The 17,789-nt window shown below is 44.6% G+C and overlaps 1 protein-coding gene across 2 annotated transcripts in view; it reads left to right on the top strand.

The window, feature by feature from the left end:
- Lnx1 (ligand of numb-protein X 1) overlaps positions 1-17,789 on the top strand; it is a 104,509-nt gene that overhangs the window by 84,327 nt on the left and 2,393 nt on the right. For both annotated transcript variants that reach the window (XM_050149996.1, XM_050149998.1), the window contains 3 exons: positions 5,054-5,188; positions 8,681-8,858; positions 10,373-10,598. In XM_050149996.1, the coding sequence (XP_050005953.1) occupies positions 5,054-5,188; positions 8,681-8,858; positions 10,373-10,598 (539 nt within the window). The remainder of the gene's footprint in view (positions 1-5,053; positions 5,189-8,680; positions 8,859-10,372; positions 10,599-17,789) is intronic.

The raw sequence follows: 17,789 nt of genomic DNA, 5'->3' as shown, positions 1-17,789 counted from the left end.
CTCTCTCTCTCTCTCTCTCTCTCTCTCTCTCTCTCTCTCTCTCTCTCTCTCTCTCTCTCTTTCTTGGTAACCCCAGAAACTGAAAAGAATCAAATCAGTTTACAGAGGTTGGGGAAAGAGGGGGCATTCAGTGTTACTGCCTTATGTGTGATTTTTTTTGTTCCTTGGAAGAAATAATATTTAAACATACAGTTATTTCATCAAAGGGCTGAAAGTCAGCCTGTTCAAACTTTTAAAAAGAATGTGATAGGGCTTCAGACAGAGCCAAAAAGTAAACAGTGCCCGGCTCGTGTTACCTACATTTACTCTAAATGCAGGCTTCGGCTCACGAGTTGTGCTTCGTACCTGGAAAGAAAAAGGCAGAATTTTGTGAGAATTTAAACATTCAGGTCCCTGGGAGCCAATAAGAACCGCCGCCAGTGAAAGAAGACCTGCTAGGTCTCTGTGTGTGTACAGATCAGCTTAGCTCATATGGAATCCAACCCCTGCTTACATAAATTGTCTTACCAGGGTCCTGGAGTCAATTTACTGCACATAGACTAAACTTAAATCTCCTTAAGCTCAATTCCCAAGGCCTGGAAGATTGCTAACTAGGGCTCTAAATTCACTATTTTCTTGAGAAAGTGGAACATGGAAAGCTGTGAAGCGCTTCAAGGTGACCTTCACGATGAGGAGTCGTGTTGAATCTTCAGTGCCCCTGCACCCACCAGTGTTACTGGTCCTGGAGACCCCACTGCCCTTTCTCCAGTGTGGTATCCCCCTGCATGTTTATTTCTTTATAGTGAAAGAGAAATTATCCTGGGAGTAGCAGCCTGCAGCTCCCTGAAGAGAAGTGGGGCTGAGGCAGAGGAGTGGCTTTGTCTGTTGACTCAACCATCAGCAGATTCAGGGACTCGGGAACCAAATTCTTGTTTTGACTTTGTCATTGCCATCTATATGGCCCTGCGTAAGTCACCAACTGTATTTGCATCACCACTCACTTTCTTCGCCCTAAAAGCGTCTGCCTTAAGGGGGAGATGGTCAAGAAAACCCTTTATGAGTGAGCGGAAGGCTCAGTACAAGGCAGCTGTCTCCACAGCTGATTCTGTAGGTCCCATTCCAGCTCTCACCTGACCCTGTCAAGGCACTGCCCTTTCTAATTCGCATCTCCTGGGGACCTAGACCGTGCCAGGGGCTGCCTGCTCCACAGAGCACAATTGTGATCTCCAACAATCAATTCGGCGCTCCCCCATCTCATGTGTTTATACATAATGACACTGTGCAGCACACCAGCGGAGGAACAAGAAACACAGCAGATAAGGCCATGTGAGCTATTGCTCACTTGGGTCACACCTTCGATGCCAGCACTCATGCAGAGGCCACGGACCTCTATGCACTTGAGGGCTCAACAGTGAAACTGACTCAAAAAAAAACCATTATTCAAACATATAATAGATATATACATATGTAATATATTTACACATTATATAATATATTTGGAGATACATATCCATATATGTGTATAGATATGTATATCCATGTATGTGTATACACACACACAGTGCCAATACCTTATTCAATTTGACTTTTCCTTACAAATAGGGAAGCCCTTGGCTGGGTGAGAAGCTCACACCACCATGGACAAGTTCTCTATCAACTGCCTATAGTTAGCACTGGCTCTCTTTGTCACCATTTCTCATTTCTGATGAGCCCGTCTCCTGCATATATGTGGGCGCAAAGCCAGGAATCACTCTTGTTTTCCTCCTTTCTGTGCCTCTACCTTGCCTCCCCTTCCGTGTATCACAGTCGCACCAGTGGAAACAAAGGCTCTAGTGCCCGGGACCGTTCCTCAAGCCTGACTCCAGCTGCTCGAGGGTTAGTGCCAAGACCAACACATTAGCCTACCCCATATCTCCAGGGCTGTGAAGGAAAGTGCACCAAATCGTCTCCCTGAGAACAATTCACGAGGTGGCTGGTGAGAGCCACAGAGCCAGTCCTGCGGAGGATTTATTTGCAAGTAAATTGATACCAGTGTTATTTATTAGAGTGTTGGTCCTGCCAAGGCTTCATTCTTGAGCCAGCCTTCGAGAGCCCAGTGAGGAATGTGTGCTCACAAATGGGAAGGAAATGGCTTGTGCAGGTTGCTCCTTGGCAATTCAGGTTTTGCCCATCTGGATGAGCCATGCATAACTCCGCAACATCCCCATTTCCTAAGGTGTTACTCAGAGGTGTTACTCAGAGCACTGTTCGAGATGGACAGGACAAAATTCCAGCCCAGAGCAAAAGCTCTGCCAAGCGCCTTCTCAACACTGGAGTTCCCCCAAAGATAAGAAGAGCAAACTCGAGTTCTGTGATTGAGGTTTTGACCTGAATGTTCATTGCTACTTATCTTCCCATGATTGCTTCAGAGAGTTCTTGACGATAACCTTTGAATGAGGCTTGCAGTCCAGAAGAGACACCGTTATTGCAACACTCCCAGGAACTGAACACAGTGATGCCATAATCCTGTGTTCTCTGCTTTTTTTCGTGATATGCTTCCTGGGCGCTGTGTGTGTGTGTGTGTGTGTGTGTGTGTGTGTGTGTGTGTGTGTGTGTGTGTATACGCTTCAGATGTGATGAGAGACCCTGGGGAATCCATGATAGGCTAACAAAGGAAGGGCACATAAGCACTGACTGGGATGGGTAAGGCTGTGCATAAAGGAAACAGGCTAAATTCAAGCTTCCTCTGTAGAGCCATTTGGTAGCATTTTCTGTCATGGATATGGAAGGAACAGCTCACCTAGCTTACCACCCATTGTGATATTTATAATACTCTTACTACACCCCAACAATTATATTAAAAGTTAATTTATAACCACTTACCTGATGACCCCCGAGGTTTTGGATAGAGATATCGATGTAAGGAAGGTCTGATCTGGTCGGTGCCTGCCAACTGTGAGGACCCAACTGCACTGGCAGAGTTCATGGTACTTAAAGCCCTCGTTCCTGATGGGGAGAGGGAGTTAAGTGCTCTGGAAAGGAAGGCGAGAGAAGTGATGTCTTGGTCTCTGTGGACTGCTGTGGAAACAAAGCCCCCTAAACAGAGCACCCTCCTAATATGAGCAGAAATGCATTTCTTACAATTCCCGACTACCAAGATATGGGCAGGTTCAGTATCTGGATGCCCCCTCCCATTTACATCTCTGTGTGTGATGTATGCATGTACATGTGCATGCATGCATTCATGTGTGTGAGTGTGGGTATGGACATGCCACGGGAGGTACGTGCCGATCAGAGGAAACTAGAGTGCCGGTCCTTCCCTTCCACCCTGCTGCAAAGTTTCTCATTTGCCGCTCCATGTGCCAGCCAGCTTCTCCTGTCTCTGCCTTGCGTCTCATCACAAGAGCACCATGATTACGGACCTTTGCTGCCTCTCCCATCTCACATGGGCTCCGGGGATCTGAACTCGGGTCCTCATGTTTGTGCATCAGGTTCTCTATCCACCAGAACCATCTCCACCCCTAAATGACTTTCTTCTATGTGGTATCTTATTGTATCCTCACGTGCCGGAAGGAACTAATGGGGACCGAGTCAAAGGCTCACCCGGTAGTACCATCACCTCGGGGGTTAGTATTTCCACTGATGAGGGGTACACAATTCAAACCGCAGCCAGCGAAAAGCAAGCATCTTGATTCCCAGTGTCTGAGCTAACGGAGACAAGCAGGGACTGCCTGGCCCTTCTTTTGTGATCTGCCCTCTCCATGGCCCCACACGCATGCTCACGTAGGAGGAAGACAGGCACATCAGTCTCCGTGCTGAGTAGGCAATAGTCGGAAGAAATGACAAGACAAACTGTCAGACCTCACGTTTTTCCATCTTCCTGCTTCCCAAACCTTGTTTCACCCCCGGTACCTTCCTAACCGAATTGAACCATGCCTCTTCCATCGCCAGTTTTCACTAAAGTGATGGAAGGATTTGTCATTTCAGTTTCGGTAATCAATCCTGTTCCGATGAGTTCCTCAGGCCTAGGGTGCCTTGGTGTCTGGCCTGCAGACCTGAAACCTCCGGGATTGGTATGCCTGGGGTCTGACATTCGCAATCAGGGATAAAGGAACCCAACCTGTGGGAGAAACTAATTAGTAACTTGCTATGTGGAATGAACCTTTCCAGGAAGCAATGCATTTGCTATTCTGAATCTTCTGCCTAAGTACCGGTGTGCATAAGGATCATACTTAGGGACAGTCACATAAAAAGCGTGAGGTGTAGTGGCTTTAGTTTGGCTGTGATCCCTGTGTTCCGAAGGTTCAATGCCTGACTCTCTAAGGCTGACACAGTATTCCATTTCTGCAGGGTTGGGGTTGCCGCCTCTCACCCTGCTTCTCTTTACCGCCGACCAATGAGCTAGAACTGATACGGGCTGCATCACACCCTGCACCTTGTTCTGTTCAGAAAAGCTTTTGGGTCACACGTTTCTGCTGCCGACCTCGTCTCTGAGAGTACATTAGTGAGATACAACGGTGTCTCTTCAAAGCCTTGCATGGGTCAGACCTTTTTTGCCTTGAAGTGATGTTTAGTCCCTGGTTTCAAGTTAAAGAGAATAGTTTATGCTTTTGCCAAAGTAGAAACTGGGTACTGACATGAAGAATCTAGAGTAGGGGCTGGAGAGATGGCTTGGTGATTAAATGTGCGTGCTATTCTTGGAGAGGACCTGAGTTCAGTTCCCATCACCCACACCCTGTGACCCATAACCACCTGTACACAGCTTCAAGGAAATGCCCTTTTCTGGCCTCAGAGAACACCTGCACTTACATGTAGATACCCACAGACACACATGCACATCTACATATAACTAAAAATAAATGTTTTAAGATATATGTCCTTCCAGCTTTGACCACTGTAGAGGGGTTGGGGTGGCCCTCAATGGCGGAGCACTTATCTAGCATGCTCAGAGGCCCTGGGCTCAGTCTCTAGCATTGCACAAGAAAAGAAATGCTCGACACTTTATTCTTCCATTAAAGTAAAAATGAACGTGGTACCCTTGTAAGGACCTACAGTCAGGTCTGTGACGTGGCTAATTTCATGTCCTCTTGTCCAGGCCAGTGAAAGACGTGTTCACCTCGTCGTGTCCCGCCAGGTTCGACAGCCTAGTCCAGACATCTTTCAAGAAGCTGGCCAGATCAACAATGGCCGGTGGTCCCCAGGCCCAGGGGAGAGGAACACGGCTTCTAAGGTGAGGCCCAGGCAGGCGTGTCTGCAGCTCCTGCAAAGGGCTATTTCTTGGGGAAGTTGTATACTTTAATGTCTCTAAGGGCTATCTCTGGACTTTGTCATTCCAAGAAGTTCTACTCATGAAACTAAAAAGCCAAAGTCCCGTCTCCATACTTGGGAGGTAACAGGTGTCTCCCATCCCAGCAGGAGTGGGAAGGTGCTGGGGCTGTGTTAAGTCCCAGCTTGCAACCCTTCCAGAGGAACCTGATTCCCAGCCTAAGCCAAATGCACGGCACATTTTTAACGAAGGCTCCTTCTACGTAGGACTACTTTCCATCCACTTTGAAATGCAACAAGGGCTTTGCTTGGTTTCTGGTTTTTGAGTTTCCCAACCTGCCTGGAAACGATGACAATTTCCCTGCTATTTTTAATATTTTTGTGTTTATAGAAGGGACTAGAGAGATACTTATAATACTTGCAGCCCTTGGGACATTGGGGAGAGCAGCACTTGGACAAGCCAGGAGTATACGTCTAGTCTTATGGCATTCAAACGCAGAAATTAAAAAAGTTATTATTCATTAATTGTATGGGTCTAGGTGGATATGTATGTAGACATACATGTGCTTTGGTAATGTGTAGAGGTCAGAGGATAACATGGCAATTTGTTCTCTCCTGCCACCATATTGGTCGCAGGGCTTAAACTAACATCATCAGGTTTGGTAGAAATCTCCTTTACCTACTGAGCCGTCTCTGTGGACCCAGCAGAATGTATCTGTGAGTATAATCCTTCCTTCCACCTTCCTCTTGGCAGCCTCCCTTTGAGCGAGATGATTCAGCCCAGTTTGTGCTTGTGTGTGACCTCTATTAGATGCATTAGACTTCATTTAGATGATTGTCTAAGCAACGCAAACACTGTCCGGTCCAGATTAAGAATCCTATGACCTTGGTTAGCATCCTGTCATGAGGATGCTCAGCTTACAGCAGCCACTTTCCCTGATAGCTGATGCCATTTTGTTACTTGTTACTAAAAGCAAACAGGGCTGGAGAGACGGCTCAGTAGTTGAGAACACTTGCTGTTCTTGCAGGGGACACCCCCACCCCATCAGTTGTTCCTAGCACCTACAAGACAGCTCACAACTATCTGGAACCCTAGATCCAGAGGATCCAATGCTCTCTTGTCTCTGAGGGCAATGCTCACACATGATGTAAAATACCCACATACGTAGAAAAAGAAATCAATGTTTAAAAAAACAAAAACAACCAAACACCCTTATATGTAGCCTATTTCTGAAACAGAGAGGATGGGATGAATGAATGCCTTCTCCTTCCACATCAGGGTCATAAGTTGAGTTTTTTGAGCAATGTTTGCAGAAAATAACCTCCGCTTTATAGTCAGGAAGCCTGAGATCACCATTCTGCTAGATCTCCAGCCATTCTCATCTCCACAAGACCTTCAGTCCCACGTTTAGGGGAAGCAATAGACAGACCAAGCACACTCTGCTGGCAAATTTTATGGATAAACTCCCTGATACCTTATTCCAAATAAACACAGTTAGTATTTTAAGGTTATTCTGAGAGTATTCATTAATATCAAGCTATATGAGAGATTTTTAAAAATCCTACATTATGTTTGTATCTACTTAAGGAATTCAGTTGGATTAAATGGAATGTGTTATATTTTCATCCATTAAACTACTAACAGGCCTGTACCACAACGAGGCTTTATAATTCCTGCCTACTGTGAGTCACACAACAGCCAAGACAGTCTAATTGGATCTTTACTATGGCCCTGTGTCACGGGTCTGAATTCCTGGAAACACTGGGAAGCCAGTTCTTTCCAATCACACTTCTACTGCCTTCTGAAATGTCCCAGCCACCCAGAAAGTGATGGGCATGGCCATTTAATGATCTGTATTTCAAGCCGGCTTAGAAAAACAACATGGCGTTTGAAAATCGGAGAAGTTTAAATGCTTCCAAGAAATACCACAGAAAGAAAGCCAGGACTCGTGGGAACAGCAAAGCTATCCAGTTGAAGAGTTACGCATTAATGGGCACCATCTTTAGTCCTGGGGTGACCTGTGTGGAAGAAGGGGAACACGACTAGAGAAGTGTCCCAGAGACACAGTACCCATATCCCCAAGGTGGTTTTATATCAAGCTATCGGGCACATGAGTAGGCCCTAATGCTTTATAGACGTCTAAAATGTTTGATGTTTTAAACCCTAGGTGAACATCCTAAAATGTAAATATTCCATACAGATTCTTAGTTGCCCATATTTTTTTAATCAGCTTGAACTATGTTTCACAAGTCAGGTTTCATTAGGGAACAATACAAGTTGGGAGGGAGAAGACAGATGGTTATGTCTGCTTTCCTCCTCCTGCTCCAAGTTGGGCAACTCGGTGTGAAGAATTTACTGAGAAGTCTGGGTTTCTCCATCACTACCATCACACACCTCTCCCTCCCTCGGGGGGGGGGAGGGAGGGAGTTAGAAGGCCACACACACAGACACGGCCATGTGCTGTGCTGGTGTTCAGCCCCTCGGTCCAGCTGACTGTCTAGCTCAACGCTGCCAAGACTGCTTGGAAAGCACCAAAAAATGGGAAAGATGGATAAAAACAGGGAAAATTTTTGCATGTGTGCACGGTTTGTGGGCATGCATGAGTGTGCATGTGTGTGTTTACAAATATGTAGGTGCATGTGCACGTGTGTGTGTGTGCATGCAGAAGCCACAGCATGGCACTGGGTATCTTCCTTGGCTGTTCTCTACCATATGTCCTGAGGTTGGGTCTCTCGATGAAGCAGAGCGTGGCTATGTCCTTCCATCTTGCTCTGTGGATCCCTGGACTCTGGATTACACAGGAGCCCCATTTTATATGCCTGGCTTTTAAATGAGCACTGCAGATCTGAACAGTGATCCTCAGGCTTGTACAGCCAAGTCGTCACCCCCGGTCCATTTGTTTTAAGACAGAAAGGCTTACTAGGCTACCAAGATGGCTCAAAGGGCATTTGCTGTCAAGCCTGACAGATTGTGTTTGATTCCTGAGACCCATAAAGTGGAGCAAGAGAACCAACTTCTGTAAGTCATTCTCTGATCTCCACATGCATGCTACCGCATGTGCCCCCCAAACCTACATACACACAATAAGTAAATAGATAAATTTTAAATATGAAAAAATGTACCGATACTCATGAATAATGAAGCTGACCTACCACTGTCAAAAACAAATGACTCCCTTGAGAGATTTGGGATAGAGTTTACTTTGTAAGCTCCAGATTTCTGCCACGGTCACCAGGCTGGTCCCTTTCTACGTTTACGCTCTGTTTTGAAATGTAAATTTCTCTGAGCAAACATTTGGAATCTGTGATGCTCTCTCTAACTCTGTTCCGTGATGGTTCTCTTTGCGTGTTCTCTGTGACACCAGGCACCACCACCTTATTGATGCACTGAAAAGTGTGTGTCTGTGGAAATGCCCTGTGAGTGCATGTGCCATGTTCTTTGTGTCTGTGCCTTCAGCCCCTCCATCCTGCAGCCACTTGTCATGAGAAGGTTGTAAGTGTCCGAAAAGACCCCAGCGAATCTCTCGGCATGACCGTTGGAGGGGGAGCATCACACGGGGAATGGGACTTGCCTATCTATGTCATCAGTGTTGAGCCCGGAGGAGTCATAAGCAGAGATGGAAGAATAAAAACAGGTACAAAATGAAGAGGATGGAGGTGCTGGGGTGGTAGAGCCTGGGGAGGAGTTAGCAGCTTGCTGGGTTAGCTAACTGCTCTCTCAGAGTCAAGGGGACCATGTGAGAGAGAACTGGCCATAATGGCTGTGCTTCTTTGACTAGGATGAGCATGATGTAGTCCAGGCCCACTCCTCTTCGTGCATGTGCGTGGGTGTGAGGCATCTTTGCTGGGAAAGCTAGACTCCCTAGACTTTCTGGGCTGGACAGGCCATGGACTAAACTCATGAGCCAAGTTCCTTCTAAGGCATGATTTCGTTCCATACATTCTGACTGGTTCTTTGCCTATAGTGAAACTGATTTGTGAATTGTGCCATTTTGTAGGCTAAATGGGATACACTAGTAGATAGATGTTGGTTCTGTAGCATAACTAAATACCATTGGAGAGACCTGCTCACTGGTGAGAAGGGAGTCTCTGTTAGCTGCTCCTGTTCTGAGCTTCTCTACATGAAGGGAGATATCCAGTTTACCTCTGCAGGGATGTGTTCTTAATAACACTGTTCAAGCACATGAAGAGGTTGCCTAGGTAGAGGAATTGTGCTTTTGAAGAGCTCATATTTAAGACCTAAAAAAAAAAAGTTTCTCAAGTACAGTCACGCTGCCTGATGAGCTGGGGTGGGGTGGGGTGGGGAGTGACCCGGTACAGGGTTTAGTCAGACGATCAAAGGATGCTTCTTTTTGGGTCATGAAGCATCCCAGGCCATCATCCCTTGTCATTTTACTCCTGTCTTTAATTATTCTGTATGAAAAAAAGATGATGTATAAAAGGTACCCTCTAAAAAAGTAAACAAAAAATAAATAGCAAAGATGGGAGAAGATATCTTTTAATATATCTCTTGCTGTTCAGCAATCACCTGGGTGGAGAATTATGAGGCCTGACGAGAAGTGACTTAATGAGAGAACATGTAGCAGGTGACATACGGGGCATGTGACATATAGGGGCAGTTTGGCACAAAGCAGGAACTTAGCTACTGCTAACTCTGCACAACACAGAGATGCAGGGACTAGAAACGGTACCTGCTTTTCATCTCTGCAAAAGCTCAGGTCCAGGCCTATTCTTCGTCTGCTGTGGGCTCCTGGGCCAGACACTAACACCTGTTCAGTTGTTGGTAGCATCTTTCACACCAATCTCCTGCAAAGGCCCTGGAGTCTGTGTCAACTGCTCTCACTGTGTGCTCAAGAAAACAGGAAATTAAGAGTAAAACTGTAGGCTGTCTTTGGCCAAGAAGCCACAAAGCTAGCTCACGTAGGGTGACAGATGAACATTGATAGGTAGTAGAGACTCCCAGCAAGACATTCCCGCGTGCTCTGTTGACCATTTGCTAGGGTGAGAGTCAGCCTCAGGTCGCTCTGAGCTCGAGTGACACACACCTTCCCTCACCCGGCCCACACGCCCCATCAGACTCTGCCCTTTCACATGTGAAGCAGAAGCCCGTTTGTACTCACTGAGGATGCTTCTGCTTCTCTGGCCTCAGGTGACATTTTATTGAATGTGAATGGGATTGAGCTCACAGAGGTCAGCCGGACAGAGGCCGTTGCCATACTGAAGAGCACCTCCTCCTCAGTGGTACTCAAAGTCTTGGAAGTCAAGGAACAGGAGCCCCAGGAAGACTGCAGCCCAGAAGCCCTGGACTCCAACCACAACGTGACACCGCCTGGTGACTGGTCCCCATCCTGGGTCATGTGGCTGGAATTACCACAGTGAGTGCCAAATGTTATACCCCTGTGGATGCTATTTCTCAAACCACTCTCTCACTGTCTTGGGCTGATTCATGGGCACGAACATCTTGCTAATAAGACCCAGCTTTGCCTGTGGGGCTGTTTGAACCAATTCTGTCTGCTGTCGACCAATGAAAATCCATATAGAAATCTTAGGGTGGGTGTAAAAGTCTAGATGGAGAACCTTCTAGATGTTTTCTTTGAGGAGTTTGCAGAGTTACCAGGTGGCTCGTGTAACAAGGAGTTTAGCTGACTGATAGAAGCTTAGTCTGTGTCCATAGTCACAAGCTGAGCCCTGCTCAGGTCAAGTTTCATCCTTGCACAGAGATGACCGAGACCTGCACACTGGCTGTGGCCTCACTCAGGCTGCGAGAGGCTGAGCACTGTGGCTTCATAGTCAAGGATCTAGTACTTAGGGATTTTCCTCAGAGCATCTTTCTCCTGTGATTCTCCTGCAAAGTTCTTTAGGAAGCAACAGGACTGCCATTTTATGGAGGTACTACTGGTTCCTTGCAATGAACTATAAAATTACCTGAGCCAATGACTTCAGAGGATTTGGAGAGAGCCCCACAAAATGGCTAGGCACATGAACTGTGACTATTCAAAGGATAGATTAAATTTGATGTTTGCTTCCCTGGACGAGAGCAAAAATTCACTGGTCCTTAGATTGTTGCCTCTAAATGTGCAGCTTGAGTTACAAATGGTGTCACTGATGCTGGATATGCTGGAGTAGGATGAAGTAGCGGAAGCAGGCAGAGTATTTGGTTTTGAAACATTTTCTGTAAGGCAGAGATAGCTTGTATTGATTTAGCAGCCTCAAACACAAACTGTAACAGTTTTCTTTGGAGTCTCCACAAGTTGATACATTACTTTTTACATCTGTAGGTCTTTCAAAGTCCTTAGAAGATAGAACACTGAGCATTGAGACCATTCAGATACTTTACAGCTGAACCTAAGTAGGAGACTGTTATATTGAGGGAATTATATATGTATATAGAGCGTATGGGGCCTTGGCAACTCTTCACTCTGCTGTTGGAGCATAAAGGCAGCCTAGACCACCAGACCATTCATGAATGAAAGCCTGTGGGCTTGGCTGTAGTTCCATGCCCCTGGCCTAGATATCAATGTACTCACTCAAACACAAAGGTGGCCTGTGAGCTCTTCTGTCTCAAAGTTTTATAAAACTTAAAAAGAAATGCAAGAATTAATTTTGGGCATCACAATACTGCGTTATCAATGTGCACTGCCGGTGCGGACAGGTCAAACTGCACATTTGTGAAGCCAGGTGGCAGGTTGGGTGGCTGTCACACTATTGTCTCACTTTTGTTCCCTGGGGTGACACCTGTGACAGTCAGGGTCAAGCTGCGTGAAAACAATGCTATCTCATTCCCTTCCCTCCACATGAGCCCTGACCTTTCTTAATGTCCGAGAGAACTATCCTGCTGTTTCAGCTCTTCGGGGCCTCATGATACCTGCTTTCATTTTTCCTAGGTGTTTCATCTGTTTCCTTGTTTACTTCGCTTGTTTTCATGAGCTCTCCCTCTCCCCAGTGTTCAGTCACATGGCTGTTCCTTTGGGACCACGTTCATTCTGTTTTCACCCCTACGTTCTATAAACTACCCTTTTCTTAGAGTATCATCTTTGGTTTTCTCCTTTCGTCCTCCCTCTATCCTCCACTCTTTTTGAAAGAGAGCCTTGGTATGCAGCCCAGGCTGGCCTCAAACTTACAGTGCCCATCTCTGCCTTCCAAGTATTGGAAATGTTGCCATGCCTGGCACCATCTTAGAAATCTCTTCCTCTGCATTGAGCTCTTGCTCATTGCATAGAGCAATTGCTGCAGAGGTGTTTTAAATCATAGTGCTATAATTAACTATCAATTTCATATTCTACAGAATTCTATATTCTACATTCATTTGTATTACATTTTTCTAATGAGTGGCTTTATTTATTTCTTTTCTGCCACCTCTCCCCACCTGCTTTCTTGGGTAGCATTAACTCAGTTGGTTCAAAAATCTTCGGGTGAGATAATTTTCTCAGAGCAGCTGTCTGCTGAAGGCTGCTAAGAGACAGGATCAGAGCCATATTCTAGGTACTAGATCTGTTTGGCACAGGGTTTGTGTATTCTCCTAAACCAACTGAGGTCAGCCTGGTAGGCTACCCACACCTTGCCATCCTCAGGCTCCTCCTTCCCACACGGGTATCTGCTTGAGTTCGCATTGCTTTGCACACACCTGGCTTCTCCATCAAGCTGAACCTGGGGAAACCTGCCTGCCCACTTCCGATGTGGTTAGAGCAGGCCTTCGACGTGGTTTTGTGGTTCTTCTCCCGCTATCACGTCCTCTCAGCCAAATTTCCCCTGATGCCCTTTGCCCTTTAGCAGCTCTGCTTCATGCGTGGTAACTCTTAATTATGCTTAAGATGGACTGCTCTTCCGCTTCCAGGTTTCCTAGTCGATTTGGTAGTGAACTTTAATGCACAAAGGGAACTTTATTCTGCAAGATTGAAATCTGATACGATATACAAACTTAGTATAACTACACTAGCATTTTTCAGGCCTCAGTCCCTGTCTTGCTCCTGTCCTAGGCACTATGGTACTTTGAGGTTTATGAACTCCAGTGGTAAGGCTTCAGTTTGCATGGGGTGCAGGGTGGGGATCCACTCACACCTATAATCTGGAGTGCTCAGAGCCTCAAGAAACCTAGCTTTTCTCCTCACCAACACAACAGCCTTGTCTTATGTCTCTAGTCATTTGAGTAAGTGATGTGGAGTAAGGGATTCCCAACCACACCTCGGCAAAATTCATTTTTCTTGAATTGTTATAATAAGATTACAAATAACCTTTTAAAATACATGCACAGAAACATTACAAATACATTTTACCTTTTACTCAAAAAAGCTTAAGGACAAATATTTGTCCTAATATGCAATCTTGCCAGTTACCTAAGGTCCTCCCCCAGGGAAGAGGCGTGTGTCAGAGATGCAGAACAACACAGAATAGGCACGTGAGTGAAGGGGAATTCTCACTTACTTAGCTGCTGGGGAGGCTAGAGCAGCCTTCACCGTGGGTTTGTTGGTTCTTCACTTACTTCATTCACAGGCTGGCATGGCCTGTGTGGAACTCGTGGGTGTCAGACTTGGGCAATGGCAAAGAGCGAGGGTGATAAAGACGCAGATAGCAGCATGTTATTAGTAGTGCACTTGTGGAGAGCCCTGCTCCAGACACTCTGCCAGCTATACAAACTATCAGCTGTCATTCAACAGGAGGAGACGCGGAGAACACCGATGACATTTTACTTTGTTGGCTCTCAGGGCCCACATTTCACATCTGGAAGTCTTTCAAAGCATGCTCTCATCTGGACCAGCATGATAGAAATATGCATTAACGCACTTGCTAAGAATTTAACCCTTTCCTCTCCTGAAGTCCCTAACATATTTTAACCAGGACTGTAAATAATGAATTGTAAGGAAACAGGCATCAATATTTTTCCTAGCTAAGAACTTCTGAGACTTTCGTCATGAGATAGGTCCACTGTGCTGGTCCATCTAAGCCAGGCAGTCTAACAGTAGCCATGGAGCAATTGATGCTTATGAGCCCTGAACAAGAGCCAGGGCCAGGGCCCCTTCTGAGAGCTTCACTTGGTCTCTGCACACTTCAATGTACATGAGAATCACAGGCTCTTGACTCAGGAAACTAAGGCTCAGAGCAGTCAGATGACGGGCTCACACTGCTTGGCAGAGCCACAAGCTGAGTCCGTTCTTGACTTAAGTCTGTGATTTTAATCACGATGGTTAAGTTGGAAGCATCCCTGAGAATGCTAAGCCCATATTTAGCTTTAGTAATTGGTCTTGTTTGTTTGTTTTCTATCATAAAACAGTTCTGGAGAAGCTTCAATGCTGCTTGTCACTTTAGGGAGGCTACGATTTCTAGTAATTTCCCTTACAACTTGTCCTGTATAAGTGTGAAGTTCCATTAGTCAAAGGCAAAATGGTCACATCATTTCACGAATAAAGTTATTTTTAAAAATTTATTAAACACCTACCTATATTTAATATGCAAAATGATGCATTTTAGTGTTTACCATACTGGTGGACCTTTCAAAGGAAATAAAAAAATGTCTCCTATTTCTGAAGGTCTGGAACAGACTAATATAATAATGAGTCCCTTATGTGCTAGGAAAAGCCGCTCATAGACTTCAGAATCTAGAGGACGATACCACGATAAAGCAATCTATTATTACGAAAGTAAAAACTAAAGCTACCATAAATACTCAGCGGACTGTTTACTAAGAGCCCCATTTGAGCAGATTTTTTTTTCTTTAATCCCACTAGTTGAATAGGCTCCTTGCCTAGGTAGCTAAGTGCCCCTGAAGAGACACTTCATTTACGGCACGAGCACAGAGCAGCAGGGTAGTGCAGGCAGGAACAACAGTCAACACAGGGGCCCTGATGCAGGCGCAAAGCCGCCCTGACCCAGAAGTTAGCCACATAAAGCAGCTCTACATGAGACCCAGAGGTGAAATTCATGGTAATGTTTACAAGTAAGTTAGGGCAAAAAGTTAAAATATCTAGATAGGGCTAAAAATTTTATAAAAAGGATGGAAACTGGTTACACGGTCAATTTTCTGTACACAAAGTTGCATCTATTTTTTCCTCTCTCAAACTCAGCTATCATTGTTTTTCTTCTGTAAAAATATTAATTTACGGACTTAGTGTACTTGGTGTATTTGTGATTCCAATTTAAAAACAATGACGAAAACTGTTTTTAAAAATGTCATAGGTCAAATTAAGATCAAAGTATTCAAAATTGTTAATTCTCTTTGGCTAAGATAATGCAATAATCCAAAGTATGGTTAACAAATTCATGATCCATGAATTTAACACCATGGGGGGAAAACTTTACAATTCAACCCAGCTTGATCGATGGATTTTACATTGTGAGGCTAAGCTTTCATTTTGGCTTTTTAAGAGACAATGCCATCTTTGTCTTCGTATCCCTCTGACTTAAAACCACACAAAACAGTGTTTCAAGTGCTTTATTGATTAAATTGGTATAGAAGGAAGGTTTACAGAAAATTTAAGATTTATGTGTATAAGTGTCTTAGGGATTTCTATTGCTGTGAAGAGACATCATGACCACAGCAATTCTTCTAAAGAAAACGTTTAATTGGGGTGCCTAACTTACAGCTGCAGAGAGTCCATTGTTATCATGACAGGGAACATGGCTGTGTGCAGGCAGATGTGGTACTGGAGCTGACAGGGCTACATTTTGCAGGCAACAGAAAGTTACACAGAGGGAAGCTTGAGCAAAATAAACCTCAAAGCCCATCCTCACGGTGCCACACCGCCAACAAAGCCGCAACTTCTAATAGTGCCACTCCCTTGGAGCCATTTTCTTTCATACCACCACAAGTGTTTTGTCTGCCATGTAGATGTGTGTACCACATGCATGCCTGGTGTCTACGGAGGTCAGAAGAGTGTTATTTGTATCCCCTGGAACAGGAGTTACGGACAATTGTGAGCCATCATGTGGGTGCTAGGAACTGAACTTGTGTCCTCTGGAGGAGCAGCCAGTGATCCTAACTGCGGAGCCTTCACTCCAGCTCCAAGCCTTTGTGTCTTGAGCAGCTCAAGACTTCTCATGCTCAATTCATTCACTGGAGTTAAGTTCTCTGTGAGCCTAACCATAACCTCACCGGGGAAAATGACCAAAGCCCTTGCCATTCCTTATGCCAAATCTTTCTCAGTTAAGCCTAAATTGAAAGGATGAGCTCAGAGTAGGAAAAAAGCTCACATTTACATCCAAAGGCTAATGTCACTTAATCTCAAAGGTCACTGATCAAAACCAGCTGCCAGGTTTCCCAGTGGGGAATGAAGTAATGCAAAGAAAAAAAAAAGGTCTTCAGTTCCAATTATCTAGCCTGATGCTGAAAGATTTTAACATAGTGAGCTCTTGCTGCTACACAAATGCAAATACTCAACACAGTTTAATGGAAAGTAAAAGGCTAGCATATGGGTACCTTCTAGGTCCAGGAGGACAAGGATTTTACATATTCAGTGATATTTCCCAATGCCAAGTGCATGGTATAGACTCAAACATCTAAAAGCGGACCCAAAGCTGATGCCTTCTGCACTATGAAGAGTCTTAAGAAAACAAACACACTTGTAATTTAATATTAGGTTGAAAACTTTAATAATTTTAGATAGTTGTATTTATAGATGATCAACATAAAATATTTGGACATTCAAATAAGGTCCACAGAATACTCATTGAAAAAACAAAACATAACAATGGTCCAAAGAATGTGATGCATTAGTTTTAGAGATGTCTCTATATACCTATTTATATGTTTTAAGGAGTTATGACCAGAAGGAATCTCCTAATTACTATTTTTCTACCAAAAAAAAACAACAAAAAACAAACAAACAAACAAACAAACAAACAAAACAAAACTGGGCATATACCTACCAACAGTGATTCTCAACCTATAGGTCACAACTCCACAACAAACCTCTATCTCCAAAAACATTGGCACTACAATTAACAATAGTAGCAAAATCACAATTATGAAGTAGCAAAGAAAATGATTTTATGGCTGAGGGTCACCATAACATGAGGAACTGTATTGTATTAAAGGGGTCACAACATTAGGAAGATTGAGACCCACTGCCCACCAAGCTGGGAATGTGTGATGCTTTTCCTAAGTCATCAAATGAACAGGAACTTAACAGTGTGATATCTAGAAGACCACTGCATGCATGTGCTGACAGAAGGCTTACTGGGAAATAAGCACTTAACAGTAAAAGTGTTTTCACGAAGTAAAATTCATTTATACTTTGTTATTTCAATGAAAGAAAATGTACATGATGCTAATGCATACAAAACAAAAATGGGCTTGTTTTATTTCAAATGAAAGCAACAGCATGAAAAAGGTTCTATTAGTCAGGGTTCTCTAGGTGAACAGAAGTGATATACAGATATATAGATTTAGTGGAATGGCTACTCCAACAAAAGCTGTCTGCCAATGGAAGGTCCAAGAAGACAGCAGTTGCTCAGTCCTGAGGTTGGGTATCTCAGCTGGTCTTCAGTATGGGCTAGAATCCCAAATAATTGGGCTCTAGTGCCAGCAAGAGAGAGCAAGAGCAAGTAGGCAAAGAGAGCAAGCTTTCCTCCTC

This window comes from Alexandromys fortis, unplaced genomic scaffold (assembly GCF_014885135.2).
Source record: "Alexandromys fortis isolate MF-2015 unplaced genomic scaffold, M_Fortis_MF-2015_v1.1 scaffold_0, whole genome shotgun sequence".
NCBI lineage: Eukaryota > Metazoa > Chordata > Mammalia > Rodentia > Cricetidae > Alexandromys > Alexandromys fortis.
The sequence above is the reverse complement of the archived record's forward strand: the minus strand, read 5'-3'. Positions and strand labels throughout refer to the sequence as shown.